General features: G+C 44.8%; 1 protein-coding gene across 1 annotated transcript in view; it reads left to right on the top strand.

Annotated features, from left to right (window-relative positions):
• rsrc1 (arginine/serine-rich coiled-coil 1) overlaps positions 1 to 25,154 on the top strand; it is a 111,569-nt gene that overhangs the window by 19,208 nt on the left and 67,207 nt on the right. Inside the window, exons 4-5 of the mRNA XM_071900717.2 lie at positions 4,000 to 4,191; positions 22,204 to 22,240. Of these exons, the coding sequence (XP_071756818.1) occupies positions 4,000 to 4,191; positions 22,204 to 22,240 (229 nt within the window). The remainder of the gene's footprint in view (positions 1 to 3,999; positions 4,192 to 22,203; positions 22,241 to 25,154) is intronic.

Here is a 25,154-nt window from a genome sequence, read left to right as displayed (position 1 = left end):
GGACCCCAGGAAGAATAGTTGCTACCCCGGTAGCAACTAAATGGGGATCCGCATAAAGAATAATAAAGAATGAATAACTTAGCACATCACTTTGCTGGCTTCTCAGCAGTTATGTTGGTGTTTTCTGCCATAGGCCAAATAAAATATGGACATGAACATTGTTTGGCCTTCCAAACGAAGGATGGTGATTAGGGAGTCGAGGAAACAATATGAATATCCATCACTGCTGCTTGAATAGGGGGCAGATGAGGTTGAAGGAACAGGGAGGATGATGGGACTGTGTGTGTGTGTGTGTGTGTGTGTGTGTGTGTGTGTGGTGCCGTAGACTGCACAGAGGAGTAGCCCAGCCCTGTCCATAGCCTGCACAATATGAATAATGATTTAACCGGGGTCGGATTCCATTGGAGACGTTCACCTGTATCCGACACTAGTGGTATCGCGTAGCTGCCATTAATGTCCAATTTTCAATGAAAACCGTGTTTAGCAGAAATAGAATACAGACTGATAAGGGTAACACACCATCCAGCTTCACACCCGGCCACATAATTACCCCAATGGGCCGTGGTGAGGGATCATATCCTGGTGCGCACCGGGGGGTCAGCGGCGATAAGCTTCAGCCCAGCTCCCAACATGCAGCATAATTACTCTATTGATAATTCACCAGGAAAATGGTCCCAGCCAATTGCAGGGCTCCGATTTAATGGATTGGATGGCGAAAGGAGGGAGGAATGGAGGAAGGAGGTTGTGGGGGGGGCAGAGTGTGTGTGTGTGGGGGGGGCAACCAGCAAGGGCCTTTTAATAGAAATGAAAATATGTTTAGGCCATAGGGGGACCCATTTTCCCTGGAGATAATAAGGCCAATAAAATGTAAAGCAGGGGAAGGGCTTGGCATGGGGTCCAACTGTGGCTGTTTATCTGTGTGTGTCCTGCATTAGCCCATTTATCCCCAGCCTCAAATTAGCTAATCATTCTCCAAGGGGAAGGACTTGGTCAGGAAATTGACATTTAGCAGCATAGGCTCACTCTATTAACTACAGTAAATTTAATTTGCTGCACACCCCAGAAGTGTGCTGTTTTCTTTGCCTTCAGAGAGAGAGAGAGAGGGGAGAAAGAGACAGAGAGACTGAGAGAGAGAGAGAGGGAGAGAGAGAGATTGTGTGTTTATTGCATCTGCTGCTCCTGGCCACAATTTGCTTGGCTGGAAATATAAGACTAAAGCCTGGAACACTGCAACTCCCTTGTATTTCCCCTCATGTACTGTTGATTACAAACATACGCAGGCATTGTCGACACATAGATTCACTCATTCCAAGGTCTGTTTTGGCCATTGATGGATTATCTCGCCTGGAGACTCCAAACCCCAAAAATGCCAATGTTTTTCTTTTCCTTTTTTTCCCCCATTAGCTGTGTTTCTTTGACTAGAGTAATCTTAACCTCTGTAAACACCGTATTAAACATGCAACATCAAATGTCCTGTGGCTCATGACTGCTTTCACCTCTACCTCTGAATCAAAAGTTTCATAATAATCATTTTTGATAATCACTCCAGGGCAGCTGGTTTTGTATCTGTTCTGCAGAATGCCATGAGACCGGCTCTACTGTGGGAAAAGTTCTGAGTGCAAAAAAACCCCAAAAGGACTGCTGCTCAGATGATTGTAGTATTATATCTGCAGGTACGCAGAGTAAAACTGGACTGGAAATGCCATTGACAAACCAATTGGCAAACTAGCTTGGGACTGAAAGTTCTGAGTTGTAATGGAGTCAAAATCTAAAAAACAAAATGACACCTGCTCTTACATAATGATTCCTGCTTATGAGAGCAAAGCACATTGTGGGTTAAAGTTTTGGTGGTGTGTTAACGATACAGTATGAGTCATCTTAAGACCTTTGCTTATGAAACAGTTACCTTTTCTGAGGATAGAATCTTCTGTGGTTTTGAAAAATTGATGAACTTCAGGTAGCAGTGATTTTTTCTTTTTTCCAAAGCGGATGCTCTTTTGGAATGAAACCCCTGAAATAGTGCAGTGTGCTCTCCAGTGATCAGGATAGCCCCAGCCTAATTGATTCCAACAGTTGTCAGAGTGTTGTCTGTTAGGATGGTGACAGGCGTCTGAAGAAAATGATTAGTTTTCTGTCGGGAGAGAGACAGCTCTGGATGTCCCAAACTGCAAACTAATAAAGGGGGGAAAGCAATAAAGCTCGTGGACAGCAGGTTTGACTGTTTTTATAGACAAATCAATAAAATGATAGATGATGGAAAATAACGGCATCTCAGCTGCCGATTTCTACTGGGCTTTCACATCACTGTCCCTCCCACACTCGCCGGCAGACGTACACACACACACACACACACACACACACACAACACACACATACACTTCAGCAGTATGCATAGCAATTGGTCTTGATTTAATTGAGGCATATGTAATGTTTATGTTTTGTTTTGGTAATTTGTGCCTTTGTGTGTGTATGACACCATATCGAGACATGAGTCCCATTTTCAATTCTCTTTCCACTGGTGTGTGTGTGTGTGTGTGTGTGTGTGTGTGTGTGTGTGTGTGTGTCATAAGTAACAGTGTAAATCTCCCAGTGTAAATCTCTTTGCGACCAGAGGGCCAGTGTCAGGATCAATACTGAGGACAGGCCTTCCTCTGTGCCTGCCTCTAATTGGCTCCATCTCCAGCCTGTGTGTGTGTGTGTGTGTGTGTTTGTCACTGTGTATGTGACTCTGCCCGTTAAATAAAGACTGAATTTGCAGCCTCAAAGAATGTTCCATCCAGTTGAGCTTTATTTTAGTTCACTGTAGTGTTTTTGAAGCAGAAAATGTGGCCATGTCTTAATGTGATGTCACTGCGTCCACAAAGTTAGTCTCCTGTTCTTTTTCTGAATTTTTTCTCTTGATGACATTATCAAGAGTCTTGACTGCCCTGTGTTTTGCCCTGAGTTTCTGAAGCTCATTTTTGCAAATCTAGACTTCACTGCCCATGATCAAAGGAATTTAATCCTTTTTAGGGTGGATTATTCCTTTAAGACCTCAAATTTTTTCATTCTTCTTTTAAGAGGGTAGGTAATCCCCGCTCCTCATATATTTTATTAGTTTTTGTGTGAGATACATTGATCAAACAGAAAAGTGAGTAGAGAGGGAATGGAAGTTATGCAGGAGCAATAATTTGTCTGTGGTATGCACATTAAAGGAAAAGTCCACCCTAAAACACTTTTAACACTTAAAAAACAGCTACTGACACATTTTGTTTGGAGTATTTTTCTTATTGCCACGGATAGATGACCTGACGCCACGTCGAGACATTCCTACAACTGCTACAGGGGAGTTTGATAGCAGAAAATTTTGCAATTATCTAAAACATCAATGGTAAACATCAAGTTTTGGTGTCAGTCCCTCAGAGCATCAAAGAGCAAGGGCTTCTTTCCAGGCTCACCATTTTGCACTGACATTCAGCACTAGAAGAGGCAAAGTTACCCAATTTCTCCCCCTACAATGGCCTCAATAGCCCATAATGCAATGCAGCCAAAGACATGATGTGTTTTGAGTAAGGGGAGCGACTCTCACTTTTTCTCGACTGGAAAAACACGCTCTCTTGCTCTTACTATCGCTATCGTTATTCCCAATATCTCTCTCCGCCTACATATATATATATAACTTACAGCTGGATTGAACGGGTTCATGTCCCTTCAGGAGGTTGTTGAAAGGCTTTCTGGGAAATATAGGCAATCTCTAACTGAAGTAAAAGTAAGGGTTAAGGGAAAGTAGGTACAACAAAAAGCTAAATTACAGCTCTTTATCACAAACTAACCCCTCGAACACATTGAACATCACTGATTGATGTATAACAGTGTAGGAGTATCCGAGGCAGCTACCAACATCTCAGCCTTGATTCGTTGATGAATAAAGAAAAAACCTGCTAGTTCGTATTATTTGTTCGTGGTTTACTTGCTGTACCCTGAACCACATCCCATTAATTTGCTCTTCATCTCTTTCAGGTCTTATTCTCGCCACCGGCGGTCTCGCAGCAGGAGCCACAGAAAGAGCCGCAGCCACAGCAGAGAGCGAGACCGGAGCCGACGCAAGGGCCGCGACCGGGACAGAGAGAGGGAGAGGGAGAAGGAGAGAGGGAGAGACAGAGACAAGGACAGGGAGAAGGACAAGAGTAAGGACAAGGCAGAGAAGAAAGGGTAAGTGATGAATGGTCCTGTACACACAAGCTTGCATGCACACATAGACATACACACACACACACACACACACACACACTCAAACAAATCTTGGCTTTGCCCAGATATTACAAAAGAGTACAAAATGTTTTTATGACAATATAATGGCAACTTAAATATGAAGCTCAATCCCAGCTCCTCCATCCTTCCATCTATCACTCGATCCTTCCATCCATCAATCCATCAATCCCTTTCTTACTCCACTTCCCCTAGCAGTCAAGCATTAGGCTACTCTTGCCTTGTAATGTGATATCATTCCCTGTTGTAAGAGAAGATGCCATGGTGATATAAGAATAGATGGTAGGTGGGAGTGCTGCATCGGTCCGGGTGTTAGAGAATGTGTGGGTCACCAGATGAGGTCTGATGTCTTTACCTCTTCGTTTCACCCTCCCGGCCCAGGCGCAATATGCCGAGATACATAATGAGATCATATGCATCTCCGCTGACTTGCTGCTTCGGCCTAGGAATAAACAATAAACAAGATCCCCTTATGAAGGTGGGAAATGTTGGCAAACGACGTCTTCACTTGCGACTTTACCTTTTCCGTTGGCTCTAATATACACTAAGAACAGGTTCCAGCTCTAACCGTCCCAGAGCGCTGGATGTTTTAACGCTGGCTCACTCCACCACAGGTCTAACTACCTTAGAGGCATCTCTCTGCCTCTACCAGAATAGAACCCTAAATCCCGCCCCACCGCGGCATGCTCTAATGCGATTGGAGGCCACTGTAATATGATTGGTGCCCAGTTGTTGTCTGTCATATTGAATGGCACAGATGTGTGTGTCAGACTGTGGATCCCAGGAGTGATGTGGACCAGGTGCTGCGCTATACAGATCCATTTGAAGACACTTCAGATCTCCAAGTGAAGTATATCTAGGCAGCAGCTCATGGTCAAGGCTATGATTGGGCCTAAATATTGTTACATAGGCATTTAACAGGTGACTTTACAATTAAGTGCATAGATTGTTTTTTTTTTTTAGAATATAATGATCCAACTCATTTTTTTCACATTATGCATGTTTTCCAGTTATCAATTATGACATGGATGGGATGGGATCTAAATGCTAAACTATTCGATTCAGAATGAACTTGATTAGAGATGAGGTTTACAGGTTGATTGAAATATCTTTTTTGTAGTATCTTTTTTGTTAATTTGCAAATTTGTAATTTGCAAAATACTTGGAATTATGCTTTCAAATAAATTGGTAAGGTGTTTATTCAATTGCTCTGGCCAATTACCTAGAAATCAATGGAAAGTATCCAAAGGGAAATGTATTTTCAATTTAAGGTAAATCTATTTTACATTTAGAAGTTTTCATATATTTCACTCTTCTGTTAAATTCCCAAAAGTCGGATACCCAAAGTTTGCATACCATGTAATCGCTGGGATTGAATCCAGCTCGGCACCTTTGTCTCATGTCATCCCCCCCTCCCCCCTCTCTCCCGACCCTTCCTGTCTCTCTTCACTGTCAGATATTCAATAAAGGCAAAATGGCCAAAATATAATCTAAAAAAATATATAATAATCCCGAAAGTTCTTTGCAATTTCCATATATTCAGCATTAGTTTTTTATGTTAAAGTCCATCATGACCAAAGCTTTATTGGTCGCCAACAAAGAGCATGGTACTTCAAGCTTTCTGGGTGTGAGCAGAAAGGGCTATATTTATTTGCAGCTATTACATATTGCCTTTCTTAGATCAGTATCAGAAAAACAAATAAAGCTAACACAGTGAAATGTAAGGCCAGCAGACTATATCTCTCTATTTTCTTATTAAGGCTTCAATATCCTTCAGCACTGATAGGAATCTCTACCTTTATCTCTGACCCCGCTTTAGCTTGTCTGTCTGTGTGCACGTGTGTGTGTGCTCATGCATGCATGCGTGTGTGTGTGTATGTGTGTGTGCGTGCGCATTTGCACCAGTGGTAATCTTTACTTATTTCAAACTGTTTTTGAAATAATATTATTTTAATTTTTAAATAATTTCAAATCTAGCTATCTGTCCATACAGCTTACTTTAACCTGTGGAAGTGCTATGATGGAATCATGGGACTAAATCAAGTGGCAATGACCTTTGACCTTAACATGTGACTTATGTACTGTATATACTGTACTTCCTGGTTTGGGTTCTTAAATTGTGGGAATTGAAGATGGTTGCTTGACCGAAACGTTTACTGCACCGCTCCTTGCACGTTTTGCCCTTTGGAATAAAAACAAAATCTAAAAATCTTGCATAAAAAAACTCTAATCCTCGTTGGTTTCCCACCTCTTAACTGTCTATATCACCACACTTACAACAACTAACATCCAAAATAGGCTGGTCTATCTGTGGACCTTGATATAACATTATCCACTTAGTAATGATCCATATCCGAATGCTATCGGACTCGGATGCACCCCTTATTCCCCAAAATCACCCAGAGGGGTTTAGCTGCCTCGTAGCCTAACATGCACTCCTTCAGCAGAAGCAGCAAAATGTTTCAGACATATGTAAAACAAGGCTGTCTGTGTTCTGTCTGTCTGTGACAAGCCACTTCTCCTTTTTCCTCTGTCTCTTTCACTCTTCTTCTTCTCCTCTTAACAGTGATGGAGGGAGTGATGGGGGGGTGTCTTTATGCAAGCCCCCCGATACCCACCACACACGCACACACACACACACACACACTGTACCACTCCAACCTCATTTAAATCCAGGTTACCTTGCTGGGTGGTAGGAGAGGAGCGAAGCAGTGTGATGTTGATGGGGGAGGGGGAGGAGGGAGGGGGTGCAGAAGCTTTTTAGTGTCTGTCAGGATGAAAGAGGGGCCCCTCAGAGCGGCACCCTGACACTGACTCTGTGTGTGTGTGTGTGTGTGGTGTTGTCGTCATTAAACATTTAACACTCCTCTAGTATGACAGCAGGCAACTTGGTGCTCCGGCGGCATGTTTTCATGCAAAATTTATTGAAAAAGACGAACCGTTGTTAAGAGATCTTGTTGCCTTTCACCAATGGCAAAGGGTAAGTGGGTGATTGTAGGGCTGGGAGTGTGTGTGAGCGTCTGCATGTGTGTGTTGGGTGGGGGTGTGTGTGTGTGTTTACCCAGACTAGTGTACAGGGTCAGTAGGTCAGCTTTGCACTGTGTAATCCTCTGGCTCCGTATTTACTGAGAGAACACAACAGCTTCCTCTAAGAATCCAACCAGCGCAACAGTGTTTGTTTGGGTTTATCTATTGATTGATGCTTTGCTCGACAAAATGGACTCACTCGAGGATTTAGTTTTCCTATTTATTCGGGATAGAGTTGATTATGCTTTGGCCACCATTGACCAATTACAGAGAACAGGAAAATGCAGATTTTTCTATTTTGGTGCTGGAAAAAAGGCCTATTCTCTGTTGTCTTCAAATAGATACATCATATCACAGTTGTGTGCATAATGATGAACAGACACACACACACCCACACAGGGGGTACCTGTGCTGCATACTGTCACAGTATTTAGAGTGGTCCAGAGACGGTGTGTGTGACAGGGCCCTGCCAGTGATTAGCCGCCTTCTGCTGCACTGTTCCACCAAACCCTTTGATCCTCTCTCTCTCTCTGTCTCTCTCTCTCTCTCCCTCCCCTTCTCTCTCTCCGCGTCCCTCACCCGCCTCAAACTTGACTCCTTCGTCAAAGAATTGTCTGGCTTTCATGAGAAGTCTTCATCCCTTTTCTTGGTGATGTTGACCTCTTTGCTTTTCTCCATAATGGATCAGTGAGGTGGTGGAGGAACGTGGGCTGGCTGCAGAGGCTTCCTCCACATCCTCAACCTGAGGTCTGTCCAATTAGGCTGAACTCTCTCTCTCTGCTGGGTCAGGGGAGGATACGCCAGACCATCCGACTCAATTTCATGTCAGCTGAGTGGGAAATGGGCAGAGGCTGGCAGCGGGGCACAGAGACCATGGTGGAGACCTCTCATGGCAGCGGAGAACGCTCTTTTGACCGTGCATGTAGAGCTGGAGTTGGTATAATGAGGTTAGGGTTAAAGCCATGAAATGACAGCCTACCTGTCAGTAAAGCCTTTCTTAATGTCTCTGTCTGTGAAAGCATCATTTAGAAGTTGTTTTTGGTGGGGACTGGGCAGCAGTTCAACAACAACCATTGTTGGCAGTGATAAAACAGCTCATTTTATAAGAGTGCACTTGCCATTTTTAAACATTGCATGTTTTCTTGACATTTTTGTCCATAGATCTCTCTGCCCCCAACCCCCTCATCCCCGTCTCTTCTGTGAATGTGATTGTTTAGTAATTCCTCTCATTACTGTGCTCTCCCCTGACAAGCTGAACAGAACCCAGCTTTACCACAGGGGTCCCGGCTGGGCCCGCAGGCCTCAGTTTGGCTAGCCTTGCTCCATCGCTCAGCCTTAACCTCTGGAAGCCTAGACGCTGTGAGGCAGAGAGAAAACAAAACAAGACCCCAGACACACACACACACACACTAACTCCTGTTGATTTTCTCTCCCTCCTTGCTCCACTCTGAGGAAATGATTGTCTGCTTCTTTGCCTCTGTTGAACATCTATCAGCTCATTAGTGCTGGTAATACACAGAGAAAGTGTGCGTGTGTGCATATGTGTGTGTGTGTGTGTGTGTCTGTGTGTATGTGTGTGAGTATGTAGCCCCTGCCTGCGGCATCCTCTCTGCCTGTTGGGAGTGTGTGTATGGGTGGTGTGTACGGGTGTGTGGATGGGACCGCTGGCTGGTGTGTGTGTGTGTACACATTTGCAGGACTCTAGGCGGTGTCTGGCTCTGGGAGTGGGTCTGGGGAGGCAGAGAGACTTCAAACGCAGTCCTCGGAAGGTTACGATACACTCGCATTGACTCAAATCAATGAGCTGTAAGTGTGTGTTTTATTTGTGTGTGCGTCTAGGGGGGTAGCCTAGTGGCCAGGAGCAAGGAGTAACAGGGATGAAACTGAAGAGATGTGTGTGTGTGTGTGTGTGTGTGTGTGTGTGTATGTGCATGCGTGGTTTGGGTGGGGGCTGGATGGATGGATGAGGGAAGGTGAAATGGGAGTGATGCCTGCATGCAGAGGGGGCACAGCATGCACACGCACACACACACACACACACACACACACACACACACACACACACACACCTGTCTCCCTATAGACACACACACACACACATGCGCACACACACGCACACACACACAGAGCAGTGCAGTGCAGCTGTAGTTTTTGTTGGCCCATGGCTGTATGTAGTCATTTAGCTGCTGTTTTCCACATAGATAATGAGCAGAGACTGGATATAACGCAACCCGGCTATACACACTCAAATCCCACTAGACTGATATCTGTGCTCATGGTAGCAGGCACACACACACAGACACACACACACACACACACACAAGAAACACATACACACTGACCCAAATTCAGCAGCAAGAAGAGAATTATAAGTTTTCTTTTATTTTTTTGGAGTAGGCGGACGATATGCTTAATTGTAAAGCCTCAAGACCCCTAAAATAAATTCTACGTTAGTAGAGTAAGTCATGGCCCAGAATGTAGTAAGTGAAGCTGAGGTTTAAACCTGTTGAGGGAAGGAATCAGATTCAGATTCAGAGAAAGCTTTAATGCCATGAATCAAGTAGTATTGAATGTTGCCAAAGCATATTACAATAGTACAGGATAAAATAAGGTGCAATACAGATGAATTTGGTACAATTTATTTATTTTATTTAGCCTTTATTTTACCAGGAAGTCCCATTGAGATTCAAAATCTGTACAATGTACAATAAAATTTTTTAGATCAGAAACAGGAGCACACATCTTGCATAAGACTGTAGATAATAAAGACTAGAATTATAGGAAAAAATTCTGTAATTATAGGAACTATTTTTGTTCATATGATACATATGATTCCATAAATATGAATATACGCAATGCTATGGGCAATACATAGATTCATATGTAATACATCATGGACAGTTTAGTAGCACCTTATCATCCCTGAAGTTATACTTATAACACAGCAGCAAGTAAAACTGTTTTCTCCTCCTCCCCAAGAACCACTGGGAATTTCAATGAATTTGGGAGGGAATAGAAGTTAGGAATTTAAGTGTCCTTGAGCAAGACACTGAACTCCTGCTTGCTCGCTCATTGTAATTTGCTTAAAATTAAAATGAGAGAATCAAGAGAAATCAAAAGCAGCAGAAAAGCTCAAAAACAGCAGCAAAGAATCGTGGACAGAGAGCTTTTGTTAGCTTGATAGTTGACTTATTGTAGAAAATGCTGTCTATGCCTGAGGATGACCCAACTCTCTTTCTCTGTTTTTGTGGAGATTTGTGTGTGTGTGTGTGTGTGCGTGTGTGTGGAGAGAGAGATCTGGCCACTCTTAATCGCAGGAGAGACACCCCGAGTGAGCGATAGAGAGCTGTGACAATCCACTTAGCGCGCTCTGTAATCTGTTTAACCATTTAGTGAGTTGTTAAAGGAGTATGCGAACACACACACACACACACACACACACACAAAACACACTAGACACCCTGCAGGCTTTAGGGGTACACAGGACAGTCTGCCTCCTGAACTGGGCAGCGATTCACTGCTGTAACGTGTTTAGAGTTGTGTGTGTTAATGGTGTGTGTGTGTGTGCGCGCACGCGTGTTCATGTGTGTGAGGCCTGCCGTAGGCACTGAGAGAAGCCAGGCCTGGAGCGTGATGACAGAGACCAGACCCGGCCAAATAGAAGATCCCCCAATCCAATTACCCTGCCCCTCTCTTTTATTCTCTCTGTCCCCCTCTCTTCTCCTCTCCTCTCCTCTCCTCTCCTCTCCAACTACTCCATCCTCTACTCTGGTCTCCTCTCCTAGCTAACCTCTCCTCTCCTCTTCTCTCCTCTCCTCTCCTCTCCTCTCCTCTCCTCTCCTCTCCTCTTTATGGCCATGTCTTAGCAGGAGCAGCAGCTAGTGATGGCAGTCCTGGCTGCTGTTGAAATGGCTGGCCGCTCTGCTTTATGGATCAGAAGAGGATGCAGGCAGGATTATAAGCAGCAGGTTATGAGCAGCAAACATGACAGGCCAGCTCCGATTTAGGAGGGTTATGTAAATTCGCTTGTCGACAAAATGTGTTTTTCTGCCCTCAGTATTTTCTCTCTCTCTCTCTCTCTCTCTCTTTCTCTCTCTCCCTGGAAAGGCTGCGTAGTTTGGTTGGTGGAGGCAGAGAGGTGGTGAAGGGCGGGCAGAGGGGGGGTGAGAGAGAAGATTGTTATGGAGAACGATGTGTAAAAGAGACACACCGTTAATGTTTAATTTTCTCCAGACTCCGGTGCTTATTCATCTGCACCAGGGGCAAGGAAAGGTGTTGACTGAAGTCTTTATGAGAGAGGCTGAGAGTGAGAGTGCATGTTAGAGAGAGATGCCCTTTTTAGTAGGAGAGAGCAGACCGAGTAGCGTAGAGAAGGGAGAGAAAGAAAGGGAGGAGAGGAGAGGAGAGGAGAGTTTTCAGTCAGGAGAGAGAGTACCTTTCGTCATGCAATTGACCTCTGCCGCTCCAAGACAGAAATACGGCCCCGTAGCTCTCGGCTAATGGCATTGATCATTACCAGAATGCCTCCTTCAGACTGGGTAAACAATGTCCCAGACCCAAGCACCGCGGCTCAGTAGTGGAAGTAAATATTGGCTGAGAGGAGCATCTAAATAATCATCCTCAGTGGAGGTTTCTAATAGACAGTCATACTGTTTCCTTTCGCACAGAAATGAGCCATAACTTGAAACACACATGAGTTATGGGTCCAGTCACCAATCACACAAGCGTCTGTATGTTTGATCGCGATGACTGAGGGGTTGGGAGTACTTCAGCTTATTGTCGTGTCAGTGATAGAGTTGCCCGTCTCACACGGCTCATATTCAGCATGAAGCAACCACAGGGAACTTATGAAGCCTCCCTCCTCTCCTTCCTTCTCTCCCCCCCCCCCTCTCTCTCTCTCACCCTCCCTCCCTTCCTACCCAGTTTCTTCCTTCTTTTGTAGGAGTTTAGATCTCTGGGCCGATGTTTAATTCATCTGTACTAATGTCTCGCTCATTCTTGCTCTCCTTCACTCTCTCGCGCTCTGTCTAGCTCTCTCGCCAGCCCAGTCCCTGTGGTTCTCTAATAGAGTTATTTTACCTGCTCTCTTTTTCTCTCTTGCACACACACACACACACACACACACGCACAAGCGCCGCCGACTCCATCCGTTGTCCACTGTGTGACAGTAGGACATATGAAATCCTATTTCTGTGCGACAGAACAGCTCTAATGCACGCAGAGTAACGGCTGGCAGAATATCATGCCGATGCCAATCTTTCCTCATATCATATAACTTTTTATGTGTGTTTTTACCGCTGTGAGCGAGTGCTTGAGACACATTCAGGCTGTGTAGGAAGGTTAGAGAATAGATAAGAAAACACATAAAATCCGTTTTTCACATGACGGCTTACTGGCAAGCAGCGGACCTCTCATTTTTCCTCTCTCGTTTCCTTTTAGTCTCTCATGTTTAATTTGTTTTCCTTCGCCTCGTTCAGTCAGAAACTTTGCTCTCTCCCTCTGCCCTGTCTTGCACCTTTCTTTCCTTTTTGCTTTTCTGCTTTTCTGTCTCTCTTCCTTTCCTCTTAATGTCTTACTTTCTTTCACTCTTTCTGTTGTTTCTTTTTCTCCTTTTTTTTCATTTGCCCCTGCTTCTCTGTCTCTGTCTCTCTCTGCATTTTTCCATGCCCAGATCTGACTGCATGGAAAGTATGTACAGTTGTGTATAAATATCTCGGGCACACTGCTGTGTTGTCTAATCAACAGAGTGAAATAATTCACTTCTCTTTCCCCACGTACACACTCACTGATGTAGACGGACTTCAGAAATTTGTCACCGCTGAGCTCTATGTGGAAATTGTTTTTAGGAAAAAAGGTGGAGTATTTCACCAGATAAAACAGAGAAGCAAATCATCCAGTTAAAGTTTCAGACACAAATGAATCAAAATGAATAATGCTGCCATGGCTCATGTTATGGCACTTGTGCATACACACATTTTTGCAAGTATACACACGTCACAGTTATGTTGAGTGTGTGTGCGTGCAAAAATATGCTGTCTTTATACAGTCGTCTGTTGCCATCTCTGGTGATTAGTAGAGTGTGTATGAATGCAATTAGTGTTGAGTTGGGTGGCAGAGCAGAATCATTAACTCCACTATCTGCTAGGTGTCAACACGTGAGCTATAGCAACGCCACTCCTCCTTCCTGCACATTTATGCACGCATGTGTGCATGTCAGTTTGTGTATTTTTTTCCATTTGCATTAGTGTGAGTCTTGGGTTAACTTTTCTTTGTGCCACTTTTCCTTGAAGCCTGCACACACACATATGCACACACACACACACACACACACACACACACACACACACTCCTGACATCTCTCCCAGTAGGCCAGACTGCATAGCGCTCGGGGCCATGTTGTTTTGTCTTCTGACGGACAGACAGAAAGAGAAAAGAAAGAGAGACTTACCCTGGCCAGTGATTACGCCAGTTTGACACCGCAGACATGGAAGGAAAAAAAAAAAAAAAAAAACAGCGCACGAGAAGAAGTGAAAAAGGCATTGGCGAAAACGGTGTGTAGATGATATGAATAACAATGTAGGCCGTGTGTCTCCCTGGGCCCTGATAACCTGCAGACCAGAGCCCAGTCCCTGTGACAGGCCGGCCTTTGTGGCCACTTTATCCCGCCTGTACACTTGTAAGGCAGAGCCGGGATAATCGCACCTAATCTAATTAAGGCTAAAGAGGGCCATGACTGAGGCTGGCCAGAAGCAGACTCTGGGCACACACACACACACACACACACACACACACACACACACACACACACACACACACACAGACAGACACACATACACACACACACACACACCTCAGCAGCGAAATCCTGTTTGCATCAGAAAAATAAGGTTGTCATATTGATTATGCAGATGAGGGACTAACGGGGGCTAACTGCCACTCGGCCAGCCGGCTACAGCTGACACAGGCTAAAGAGAGAGAGAGAGAGAGAGAGTGAGAGAGAGAGAGAGAGAGAGAGGAAGAAAGGATTAGAACAGGTTTAGCTTGCTTTTTTTTTTTCTGCCATTTTGCATGCACCATTTTTAGGTTCAGAATAGCATTTCCATTTTGCTTTTCTTTTCTTTTCTTTTTTCTGACACTTTCTCGTTTGGTGAGGTTGAGATCAACAGCGTGTATGTGTGTTTTGGAAAAGATGAGCTCTAAGTAAGTAAGTAATTATTAAGTCAGACAGGGCAACAGTAAACATGTTTTCCCCCCACAAATGATGCAATCCTCCTCTGGGCCAATCAAATATGTCCCCTTGTTTTGATTTGTAATTATAGCGTGCCCCCCCCCCCTCGGGCTAATCAGAGTAATTTTGAAAATGGCAAAAAAAAAGGTGGTGACATGCATAATTTTCCCCAAGTTTTATGATCAGCAGTGTGAGATCTCGCGTTCGACGTGCGGACGAGCGAACAAATGGATGGAGACTGATTCACAGCAGGATGAACAGGAGGGTAAAAGCAGGCAGAGAGAAGGATCCATGATAAATCTACATTTCTCATTACTTGTTATGTCACCAGGTGTGGCTGCTTGTTGATACATGTTCAAATGTGTGTTGGCTTTTAATAAACTGTGTGTGCACGTGCGGGGTGTGTGCAAATGCATGGGTGCATGTGTTTGTGTGCGCACTGTTTTCAGGTGTGTTTGTGTGTGAGTGTGTGAGTGTGTGTGTGTGTGTGTGTGTGTGTTGTGTGCAGCCAGCCGGCAGCCAGATTGCTATTTCCCCCTTCTGCCCCTATAGAAAGGCCTGGGTATTCTCTGGATGAGGGTGTGATGTACAATTGAAGGGCAGGATTGAAACTGATTACCTTGTTAACTCCTGGCACTCACTGGCAGCTTGAAATAGACCTGAGCGCCAGGGCCTGATTTGCAAATGAATTACCTCTCGCCCGGCCCTCCCCTTCCCTCCCCTCCGTTCCCCCATCTTCCTCCCTCTCTCTTGTCCTTTTTCTTTTTTGTCCATTCGGTGCCAAGATCATCTTTTTATATTGTGCCATGACAGATGCTGTGCCGGGCCGCCATTGTTCCTCATCAGTTTTTCTGGGGCCGCGAGGAGAGCCAAAAGATTTCCACATGTGATTTTAACACAAGCACTCCCCCCCCCCCTGCTGCTGTATAGCCCAGTGCTTTATTCTTTGTGTACCACTGCTGCAATCTACAGAGTTTTGGAGCAGGCGGAAATGTTGGGGAGCGTCATTGTCTCCGTCTCAATAACGGAGAGGTATTTCTCTGATTAGGAAAGGTTCTAATTGGGAGGTATGAAAAGGACCGCCGGCTATTGAAGAAACCGCGGGGAAATTGATTGCTCTCCGTGTCTCCCTTTTGCTCTTTCTTTCTCTGTCTTTGTCCCTCTACCCCTCTATGTTACACACTAAAAAAGAAGTCAATTTTCTTTAAAACTTGGCCCCGGGGTTCAATTCCCTCCGGCGCTGAGTTGGTGTGGATAGGCTGGGAAGAGGGAGATGCAGGGAGTCCGTGGGGAGACACGCTTGTTCTATGATGTTTTATGTGTGTTTGAGTATGTGTGTGTGTGTGTGTGTGTGTGTGTGTGTGGTTAGGAGGTACTGCTAATGAAGTAGCCATGAAAGTTCTCATTTGTATGTCAGGAAATAAACAGTTCCCTGAAAGACCTATCTTATTTTTAGGTGATGATGATGATGGTGATGATGTGATCCCGAAGCTTCTCTTCTGTCATGGGAGCGATGATCTTGCTAAGTTATTACACATCCTTTTTTTGGCCTTTAATCCCTCTCCTCTCCTCTCCTCTGCTCTCCTCTTCTCTCCTCTCCTCTCCTCCTCTCCTCTCCTGTTAATGTGTCTAACTGTTAATATGTCTTATGATATAAGCATCATCTGACACTATTAAGTGCTGCTCCCCAAGTGCTTTTTGCACTTGCACTTGTCCTGCATGCGCTTGTGTGTTGTCCATGTGCCAGATATGGGCCAGATATGAACAGGTGTGTGTGTGTGTGTGTGTGTGTGTGTGTGTGTGTGTGTGTGTATCACATTGGGAGGTGGTGTGGCAGAGAGGCCAGCCATAAATCAACCTCTTCTTTCTTATTCCTCCTTTTCTGACTTTTTTATTGACTGCACTTAACCCTCCCTTGGAGAAACATAAAGTGCTGAATTTGTTAGCCCCACTTTTAATGGACTGCTTTTCTCTACCATTTTGGGATTATGCTAAAGTAGAGCCCCCTCCAGTGGGAAGGGGGGCAGCTTGTGTACCCGTGAGTGTGTGTGGGTGTGTGTGCATGCATGCCCAATGCGTGTGTGGGTGTGTGTGCGTGTGCATGCATGCCCAATTATATAGAACGCATATGAGGGCAAGTCTGTATTTTGTTCCCTCTGCTGTGTTCTGTATGGAAGAGTGACAGCCCCTGACTTACCCCTGCATTATCCCATGCTGAGAGAGAGTGTGTGCATGTGCGTGTGTGTGTGTGTGTGTGTGTGTCTCCCCCTAACCCACCTCTTAGCTGTATAAAACCCTGAGAGGTAGCTCTGATAGTACACACACAAGAATACAATTTCAATTTCAATTGGCAGCCCTGTTAAAAAGGAGCTATGGAGATGGCAATCAGGCCTGGGGGAAAGCCGAGCTGCCTGCTTTATTATGCTTGTGTGTGTGTGTGTGTGTGTGTGTGTGTGTGTGTGTGTGTGTGTCTATCCCCATCCCTCGACTGCTTAATATCAGGCTTTTACCTTCTATTAGTTAAACAGGCAGATGTCACTGATGTGGACTGCGTATTAGTACATTGTGTGTTTTATTTGTACGTGTGTGTGTGTGTGTGTGTGTGTGTGTGTGTGAGTACGCATGCTTTGGCTGGATAGGCCTCCCCCATCACGATGACTCTTTAATAAATATGCCTGCCATTCTATCAGCAGTCAAACAACATATGAATGCTCAATGACACGCTTGACAAGGCATGCGAGTGTGGAAAAACGGGCGCGTACACACACACACACACACACACACACACACACACACACTTCTGAGTGATGTCTCTTTCACAGCGCAGCAATGTCCCCTCTTCCTTTTGCTGCTCCTCTTCTCTACTCTTCTCCTCTATCTCTGACTGATATCAGGTTGAGGGCTAAGAGGCTGGTGAAGGCCAAGAGGTATTTTCAGCACCTGCAGCACACCGGGACAACAAGATAGGCCCAAAAAAAAAAATGTTTCTAAATGGTGCCAAAAAGGTTGTTTTGGCTTGTAAACCTTTCTACACTGAACTATCCTCATGTGATCCTACACAACTCAGTTTTAGAATGTAAGGCGTCATGACCCCCCTGCTTTTTAAGAACATATAAGAAACACATATAAAAACACTCCACTACTATTCTGAAATGATGGCGGTGACTGAACATTGAGGATTTGAGTGGGGTTTGCGCCTAGGCAACAAACTAATAATTCAGTATATAAGATAAGTTGAATCGTTAATGATCTTTGTGGGGAAATTGGGTCATTGTAGCAGTAAAGAATAATATATAAATAAGAATATAATACATACTACACATTAAATGTAATACAACAAATAGAACATTTTGAAGGTAAAGATACAGTTTCTTCACCATGCCAGTGCTAATAAGTTTTGCGATATTGACTATTGACAGATTTACAGTTTACCAGATGTTTGCAGTTTACAGATCAGCACATTTCCAGCATATAGGATATAGGATGTGCAAGAAATGTGTTCAAATGTGCAAATGCTCCTCCTCCTCAACACCTTCTGGTTCATTGTTTTTTAGAACTAAAAAAAACCCATAGCAGACAATGGTTTAATATGGAACCATTACAGAACCACAAACAACCACTGGTGTTTCTCTTTTGAACTGCTGGTGTCTTCTCGTCCGAATTGTTATATTGAGTGATATTCCACCATAGTTTCACACAGTGATGGAGCTAAAGGGTTAATAAATTAAGGATTAATCATTGTTGTGTCCAAGGTTAATCCCTTTACCCCCCCCCCACCCATCACCCCACCCCCACCCCCTCCTCCCTCCTAGTAGAGGACAGTTAATTGGTTAAACTCACAACTAGTTGACAGTTAAATGGGTTAATATGACCAGTAGATTGGAGCTAAAGGCTAAGCATGCCGGGTATTACGGGACTGAAACTTGCCAGCAGTGGACAGTGAAAGGGTTAAACCTTACACACACAGGACAGCAGGCCTGAGAGGTAATGCATGGCTGATGAGTGCTGGGCTAATGGGCAGCTCTGTTAGCTGAAAATCAAATGACTGCCTCTGCATTTTAAGTCCCTCTGTCGCCTCCATTGACTGACTAAAGATATTCATCTCCGCCGTGTCAAGAGGGGGGGCGGATTCGAGTGAAGAGAGGAAGAGAAAGAAAAAGGGAGAGGGGGCGCGGGAGGGGAAGGGAGGGGAAGGGAGGGGAGGGGAGGGGAGGGCGCTTCAGAAGAACCTGAAGACCTAATGCAATTATTAGAAACTTGACCACAAATGACAACTCATCTGGCGCTGGGTCTGTAATTAATTGTCTGCTAGCAGGAGCACGGGGGTTTGGGAGGGTGAGAGTCGGGGGGTGGGGTGGTAGCGGGGAGGGGTGGGGTGGGGGGCTGGGTTGAATGGGAGACAGCAAATGACAGGTGAGGAGAGACACAGGCAAGGAGATGAGGTAAGATAAAGCAACAGCATAGGATCCTCGTTAGAGTGCAAGAGACGGACCGGGGTTTAGACAGAGTGAAACCGAACATGCAGTGTAGTGACTGAGAGAGGGAGAGAGAATGCATGGGTGAGAGGAGAGAAAAGGTATGCGAGTGGAGAGAATGAAAGAAGGTTTTTGGAGAGATGAAGAGGATGAGGGGAGAAGAAGAAGAGAAGAGAGAGCTGGACCGAGAAAGCAGAGCTGTGCAGGCAGTGTGATGGATCCAGCAACCATGTTAAATTGGTCAGTATTGACCTTGCCAGGGCTCCGTTTAACACTCACGCTTGTTTGTCCACTTTTACTTAATTGACCTCAGATAACTAATTACCATTTTCTGGAACAACAGCACATTACTCTCTCTCTGTCTCTTCCCCCCTCTCGCTCTCTCTCTCTCCCTCTCCCTCCTCCCCCCTCCCCTAGTGTCTGGCTTCACTCTCTTCTCTCTCTGCCATTCTCTGTCTGGCTCTCTCTTTCTTTCATTTTCTGGCTAGTGGCTGTTTCTTACCTGTGCTTTTGTTTTTGTTTTTTTCATCATCATCAGGTCAGGTGATTTGGACATTTATGCTGTATAGGCCAAGCTCATCTCCAATGCTGCTGTTTGTATTCCTCAAAACATAGGCAACTGTCTGATTTTAATGAGTTTAATGACCTGTATGTGTATGTGTGTGTGTGTATACGTGTGTACATGTTTGTAATATATATATAAAAATGGATCCTAGTTTAGCTCTAGTGCTCACGGGGGACATTTCTATTGAAAACTGAAATTTTCTCTTCTTTTTTCCCCACTCTACTTTCTTTTTCCACCTCTCTCTCCCTCTCTGCCATCTTTGTCTCTTCATCAGTCTTGCCTCTGTCTGATTCCTCCTCTTTTTGTCTCTCTGCATCTCCATTTCCTTCTTTCCATCTCTCCATTTCATCCCTCCCTCCCTCCCTCCCTCCCTCCCCTGTGTGCCAGTCCTGTAATGTGCTCCTATGGTTGTAGTGAGCAGGCCACAGTGTCTCTGAGGCCTTGTGCTACACCACCATTACTATCTGGCCTGCCTCCACTACAAATTGGATGAACAGGCACTGACACATTTTCAATATTATTACATTAAACCAAGTGGATTTTGATTGATAACCTAATATTGGCCTAATGCAAAACATCAATCATGGCAAGTATATTAATTATTTAATATTGCGGCCTAATTCAGAAATCGATGCGACTGCTGCCTCTGCGTTGAAGGCACAGAGAGCGGAGGGAGGGATGGAGGGAAGAGAGAGATAAGGAGAGAAGGAAAGCTCAGTCCCTGAAGACCTCAGGAGATTATATGATGTTTTGAAAAGAGATGAGGATGTAAAATGGTGTGTGTGTGTGTGTGTGTGTGTGTGTGTGTCAGCTGTAGAGTGTCTAATGGATAGAGCGATCCCCTCGGCCCTGGAGTGGACAACACTGGACAGCGTGCTATTGATGAAGTCATGACAAGTGATGAGAAGCGGAGAGAGAGGGACATTAAATGCAAGTGAAGAGGTTGATAAAGGTTGGATCACAAAATAAAAGGAAAAAGATGTGGCAATAAAAGGAGCGAGAGGGGAGAGGGAAAGAAAAAAGCAAAGGGAAATGAGTGAAGAAAGAGTGGAGGAGGAGGGATCGGGCGCTCCGTCTCCCCTGTGTTAGATTGTTTCTCACTAATTGCGCTTCATTAGCGGATTACACACACTGTCACCACGGTAACAAATGTCTTGCTGTCTGGTTGCCGGGCGCCCGTCATGTATAATGAATGTGGCGGGGTGTTTGTCAGAATGTAATGTAATTACAGCTAGATGAAGTTTGCCTTAAGTGGTTGACTCGTCTGCATGCGGCTCACTGACTGAGCATGGAATAAACAAGCCCACATGCTTTCTCCATGAGTTTTTTCTTTTTCCTTTTTTTCCCTTCCATTCCAGTTATTTCATTCTGTTGTTTTTGTTTTGTTTTACTTTTGTCAATATTTCTGTTAAGCATATCTCTCGTTCCTTTTCCCCCCTCTCAGAAAGCGATGATGATGTGGGAGTGGCTTGGGTTCGTGGGCACATCGGGTTCGGGACTTGCTTGTGTCGAAGGACAGAGACGGATGAACTGGAAGAATGAACGGATGGATGGATGGAGGGAGGAAGGGAGGGAAGGAGGGAGGGGGTTGGATGGATTAGACAGTGTGTAATTTTAGAGATGGTGTAGATTTACACTGTGATGCTGCTGGCTGCATTAGCAACTGAAGCCTGTCGATAAGCCTTCTTCCCTCCCCGTATACACACACACACACACACACACACACACACAAACACGCGCACAGTGGAATGCCGTGGCCAGGGTGGAGTTGTCAGTAATGGGGGCCAGAGTTGGGGGGGTTGGGATGGGGGAAGGGGGCTGTTTGTGTTCTCTTGATCTTTTGATTTCCACTGCTGCAAATTTGAAATGTGCCAAAATTGCATCTATTATTTACTGCCAATTTGCTCTTTTAAACCGACTGTTTTTTCCCCCACACTTCCTCCCCTCTCCATTCTGCGGCTGCTACCCTGATAATCATACACACATTTTTTATTAATTCACAAATAATAAGCTCCCAGTTCTTTCTCTGTAGTTGGAAATTATTATTATTACGGCCAGCAGTGTGGCGACAATATTAGTTAACCCCTGTCTGGTGTAGAGAAATGCACACACACACACACACACACACACACACACACACACACAGTAACGGCCCCTCAGTCTGAAAGGTTAACCATTAGGACAATTCTCCTTTGTCTGTTTTCTTTCTTTTTGATTAACCAAAGCCTGTTTGATGTTATCAAGATCAATTTCTCTCACACACGTTCCCATCCTGCTCACTAGCTAATTGAGAGATGGTATGATGATGAGTACGATATGACAATTGCTTTACTTTAGCTCGTCCGGAGTAGCAACAGGTAATGAGTCAATTAAATGTGTTGAAATGTTCAGAAATTAGTTTAGAGATGTTCTGAAAATATACTTTAATTGACTTTGTTCTTCTCTGCATGATCTGGATGGCATAGATTACGATGCGCTATCCTATACACTCTGTGTGTGTGTGTGTGTGTGTGTGTGTATGGGTGGGCGTGTTTGTGTGTGGGCGGGCGTGCACGCATGCCACAGCGCGTGTGCACGTCTGCAAGAATGCTCTTTTTATTAAATGACGATTTGTGCCGGTGCTTTATTTACAGTGGGGGAAATGTGTTGTTGTGTTGCAGGGACGCCGGGAACATCAAAGGCAGATTAGAACATCTGGTAAGTTCTATCCCACCTCCCCACACACACACACACACACACACACACACACAGACTTTGATATCTGCATTCCTAATGAAACCTCCGGAATGGGAGCTGAATACCTGCAGCTAACAAGCGGAGAGAGAGAGCGAGAGAGAGGGAGATAGAGGGAGAGAGAAAAGAGAAAATGGGGATAGAGGGAGGGTAGTGTCTCCCCTAGGGCCTGGTCAGGCTTTCATATCACTGTTTCATTTATCCCCAATTCTGCCCGAGCACACGCACACACACACACACACACACAAACACACACACACACACACACGTTGTCCCTTCCGCTCTCCCGCATTTTCTGGTAGCCATGGATATTTGCAATGTTTTGAATTATTTTTTTCATGTGTGGATGAAGTGCGTGCGCATGCGTGTTTGTTTGCACATGTGAAGAAGACATCGAGATTTTCCCCACACAAACACCCTCCTGCACACTCGCTCCCACCCTCCGTCTCTCCCCCTTTCTCTTCCTCCTCCTCTCAGCATGGGGCCGATCCTCAGTCTGCTCCCATCCATGAATTCAGGGCCTTCTGGAAACACTCTCCTGGGACAGAGTGAAAATTTAATGGCCAACATTTCCAGGGTTTCTCCTGCTCCTTGCTTTAATACGGGGTCAGAGTGCCGTGCAACAAAGTGAAAAGGTTCTCTCTCCTCTTTTTGGGTGGGGAGGAATCGAGGTTCGATGTGCCCCGTATTCCAGGGGATGAATTATAGACAGGGGTCAGCGAGGGTCCCGGCTCTCTGTGGATGTCACATGCCCTCCCTCCCTTGCCTCCCTGCATACTAAACCGCTGTTCCCAGCACCCTACGCGAATGACTACCCCCCCCCCCCCAATGCGCTACGCAAATGACCCTGAATATGCCACGCAAATGATTGACCCCGAGATTCAAACATTTCTCAGTAACTCCCCACTCCAGCGAGTGTTTATGGCAGATCAGATAATGATGACCTCAGATTTCGGCAACCTCAAGTTCAGCCACGAAAATATTCCATAATATTCCTTTATTTATTGACTGTATTCTGTGGTTGGAGTTAGTGGGAAGGGACTTGCAGAGGAGTGGTGTCTTTTGTCTGCGCTTGGCTCGCTGTGTACATCGAAACTGGAGTAGCAGACCTAAAGCGTGTTCATAATTCCTCAGGATTCTTCTTAATCTAAAGAGTCTTGCCGTGCTTTGAGTGGTTAGGACAGGTGAGTTAGAGGGGTCGGGTCGGGGTGGGGTGGGTCGGGGTGGGGTGGGGGGTTCTGTTGGCCTAGTCTGGGTGTGGAGATGATGCGGATGTGAGGGGCCGGGAGGGTGATTGATGTACTACTCCATAAAAGGCGGTGTGAATTATTCAGGAGAGGATTACATGCATAAACAGCATTAATCAATACGTGTATTGGCATTTACATCTTGGCAAACATTAGGTAGCCCGTGTCTCATGTTAAGATGAGTCTTCCTCTTAAAGGCATATAGGGGAATGTGAGCTATAATTTACATAAGATATGTGTGACACCAGGACAAAATACAAAAAAAATAGCTCTGCAATTACTCTTATTTTGCAGCATAATACAGAAGTCACAAATGAGTGCACTGTTTATCATGTTCTCACACTTCTTACAAAGATATCTGGCTAAAGTCACCTTGAATTACAGTGTGTGTGTGTGTCACGTTCTCATTTTATACTAGTCAGCTTAGGTTATACAGTACAATAGTGTACCAATCCTCACAGGGATTGGTATGTGTGAGTTTATTTGTACTAATGTAAGGTTTCTTGGCAGGGGATAGTGCAGCCCGTGTTTGCATGTGTGTTTTGTATAGTTTTTTGCACTAAGTGGACCTATAGGGACAGATTATAAGGTGTTTGTGTTTTTTAGTAACTGCCGTGTCTTTAGAGTCCTCAGGATAGCTCAGGAGTTAAACAGCATCACACGCTTACACACACACACACACACACACACACACGGGTGCGCGTTTGTATGTTTACCGATGCATTTCCGTATATATATGTCTTGTGGAATTTGAATACCTGAATATTGAGTGTGTGAATTTATGGGTGTGTTTATGCTTATGGGGAGATTGCACCCCAGTCGTCAGCTGCCTGGGGAGTGGAAGACTCTGATTACGATTCGGGACAGAGAACAGTAAATAATGAAGCTTGTCTCCCTCTGAGGTGGGGGGGGGGGGGGGGTTATGTTGGAAATGTTGTTACCCCCTGTACCTCATGTACACACACACACACATCCCTGTAAATATCCCCCTCTAAACAGGCATTTATGACTCTCATTTGATGTACTACAGTTAAGAGTAGTGCATCAACCATATCCACACTCATCATGGTGTCCCAAAGCCATTCCCGTTCAGCCAGCCACCTCAAAGCTGCTCTCTCTCGATCAATCACTTTTTGTTTGGGCATTAATTGATTTTTTTTTTTTTCTTTGGCATACTGTTTATTTGCTGATATTAATTATAAATCGTAGACACTTGAAGTCAGTAACTGTTGAGTTGTTTACCCATAACACAAAAAATACAAAAAGATTTTTTTTTACTGTTGGGACAATCAACCTCTGTTCAAATTACTCTGGCGCTTGATTTCTCATGATGAATACTAACGTTTGCCTCCCCCTGTCAAGTTAACCATATGAGTGAGTGGCTGGTACAGTAATTAGGTGGGCAATTAAGACTTATGTGGTATGAGGTTTGTTTTATTGTTCACGTTAGTTTTGTTTTCTTATTTCGACTGATTGAATGAACGTGATCAGTAGGAATGAAGAGAGGACTGAAGTTAATTGCTCCCAGTGCTCTGCCTTAGTTTCTGCTTTTGCAGATGCACACACACAAACACTCGCATAAGTTTGAGTATGAGGATTCATCGCTCCGGGGGAAAGGGAGCTATAGAGAA

The sequence above is a fragment of the Centroberyx gerrardi genome, chromosome 6 (assembly GCF_048128805.1).
Source record: "Centroberyx gerrardi isolate f3 chromosome 6, fCenGer3.hap1.cur.20231027, whole genome shotgun sequence".
In the NCBI taxonomy this organism is placed as follows: Eukaryota; Metazoa; Chordata; class Actinopteri; order Beryciformes; family Berycidae; genus Centroberyx; species Centroberyx gerrardi.
Note: the sequence above shows the minus strand (reverse complement) of the source record. Positions and strands in the feature narration are given on the sequence as shown.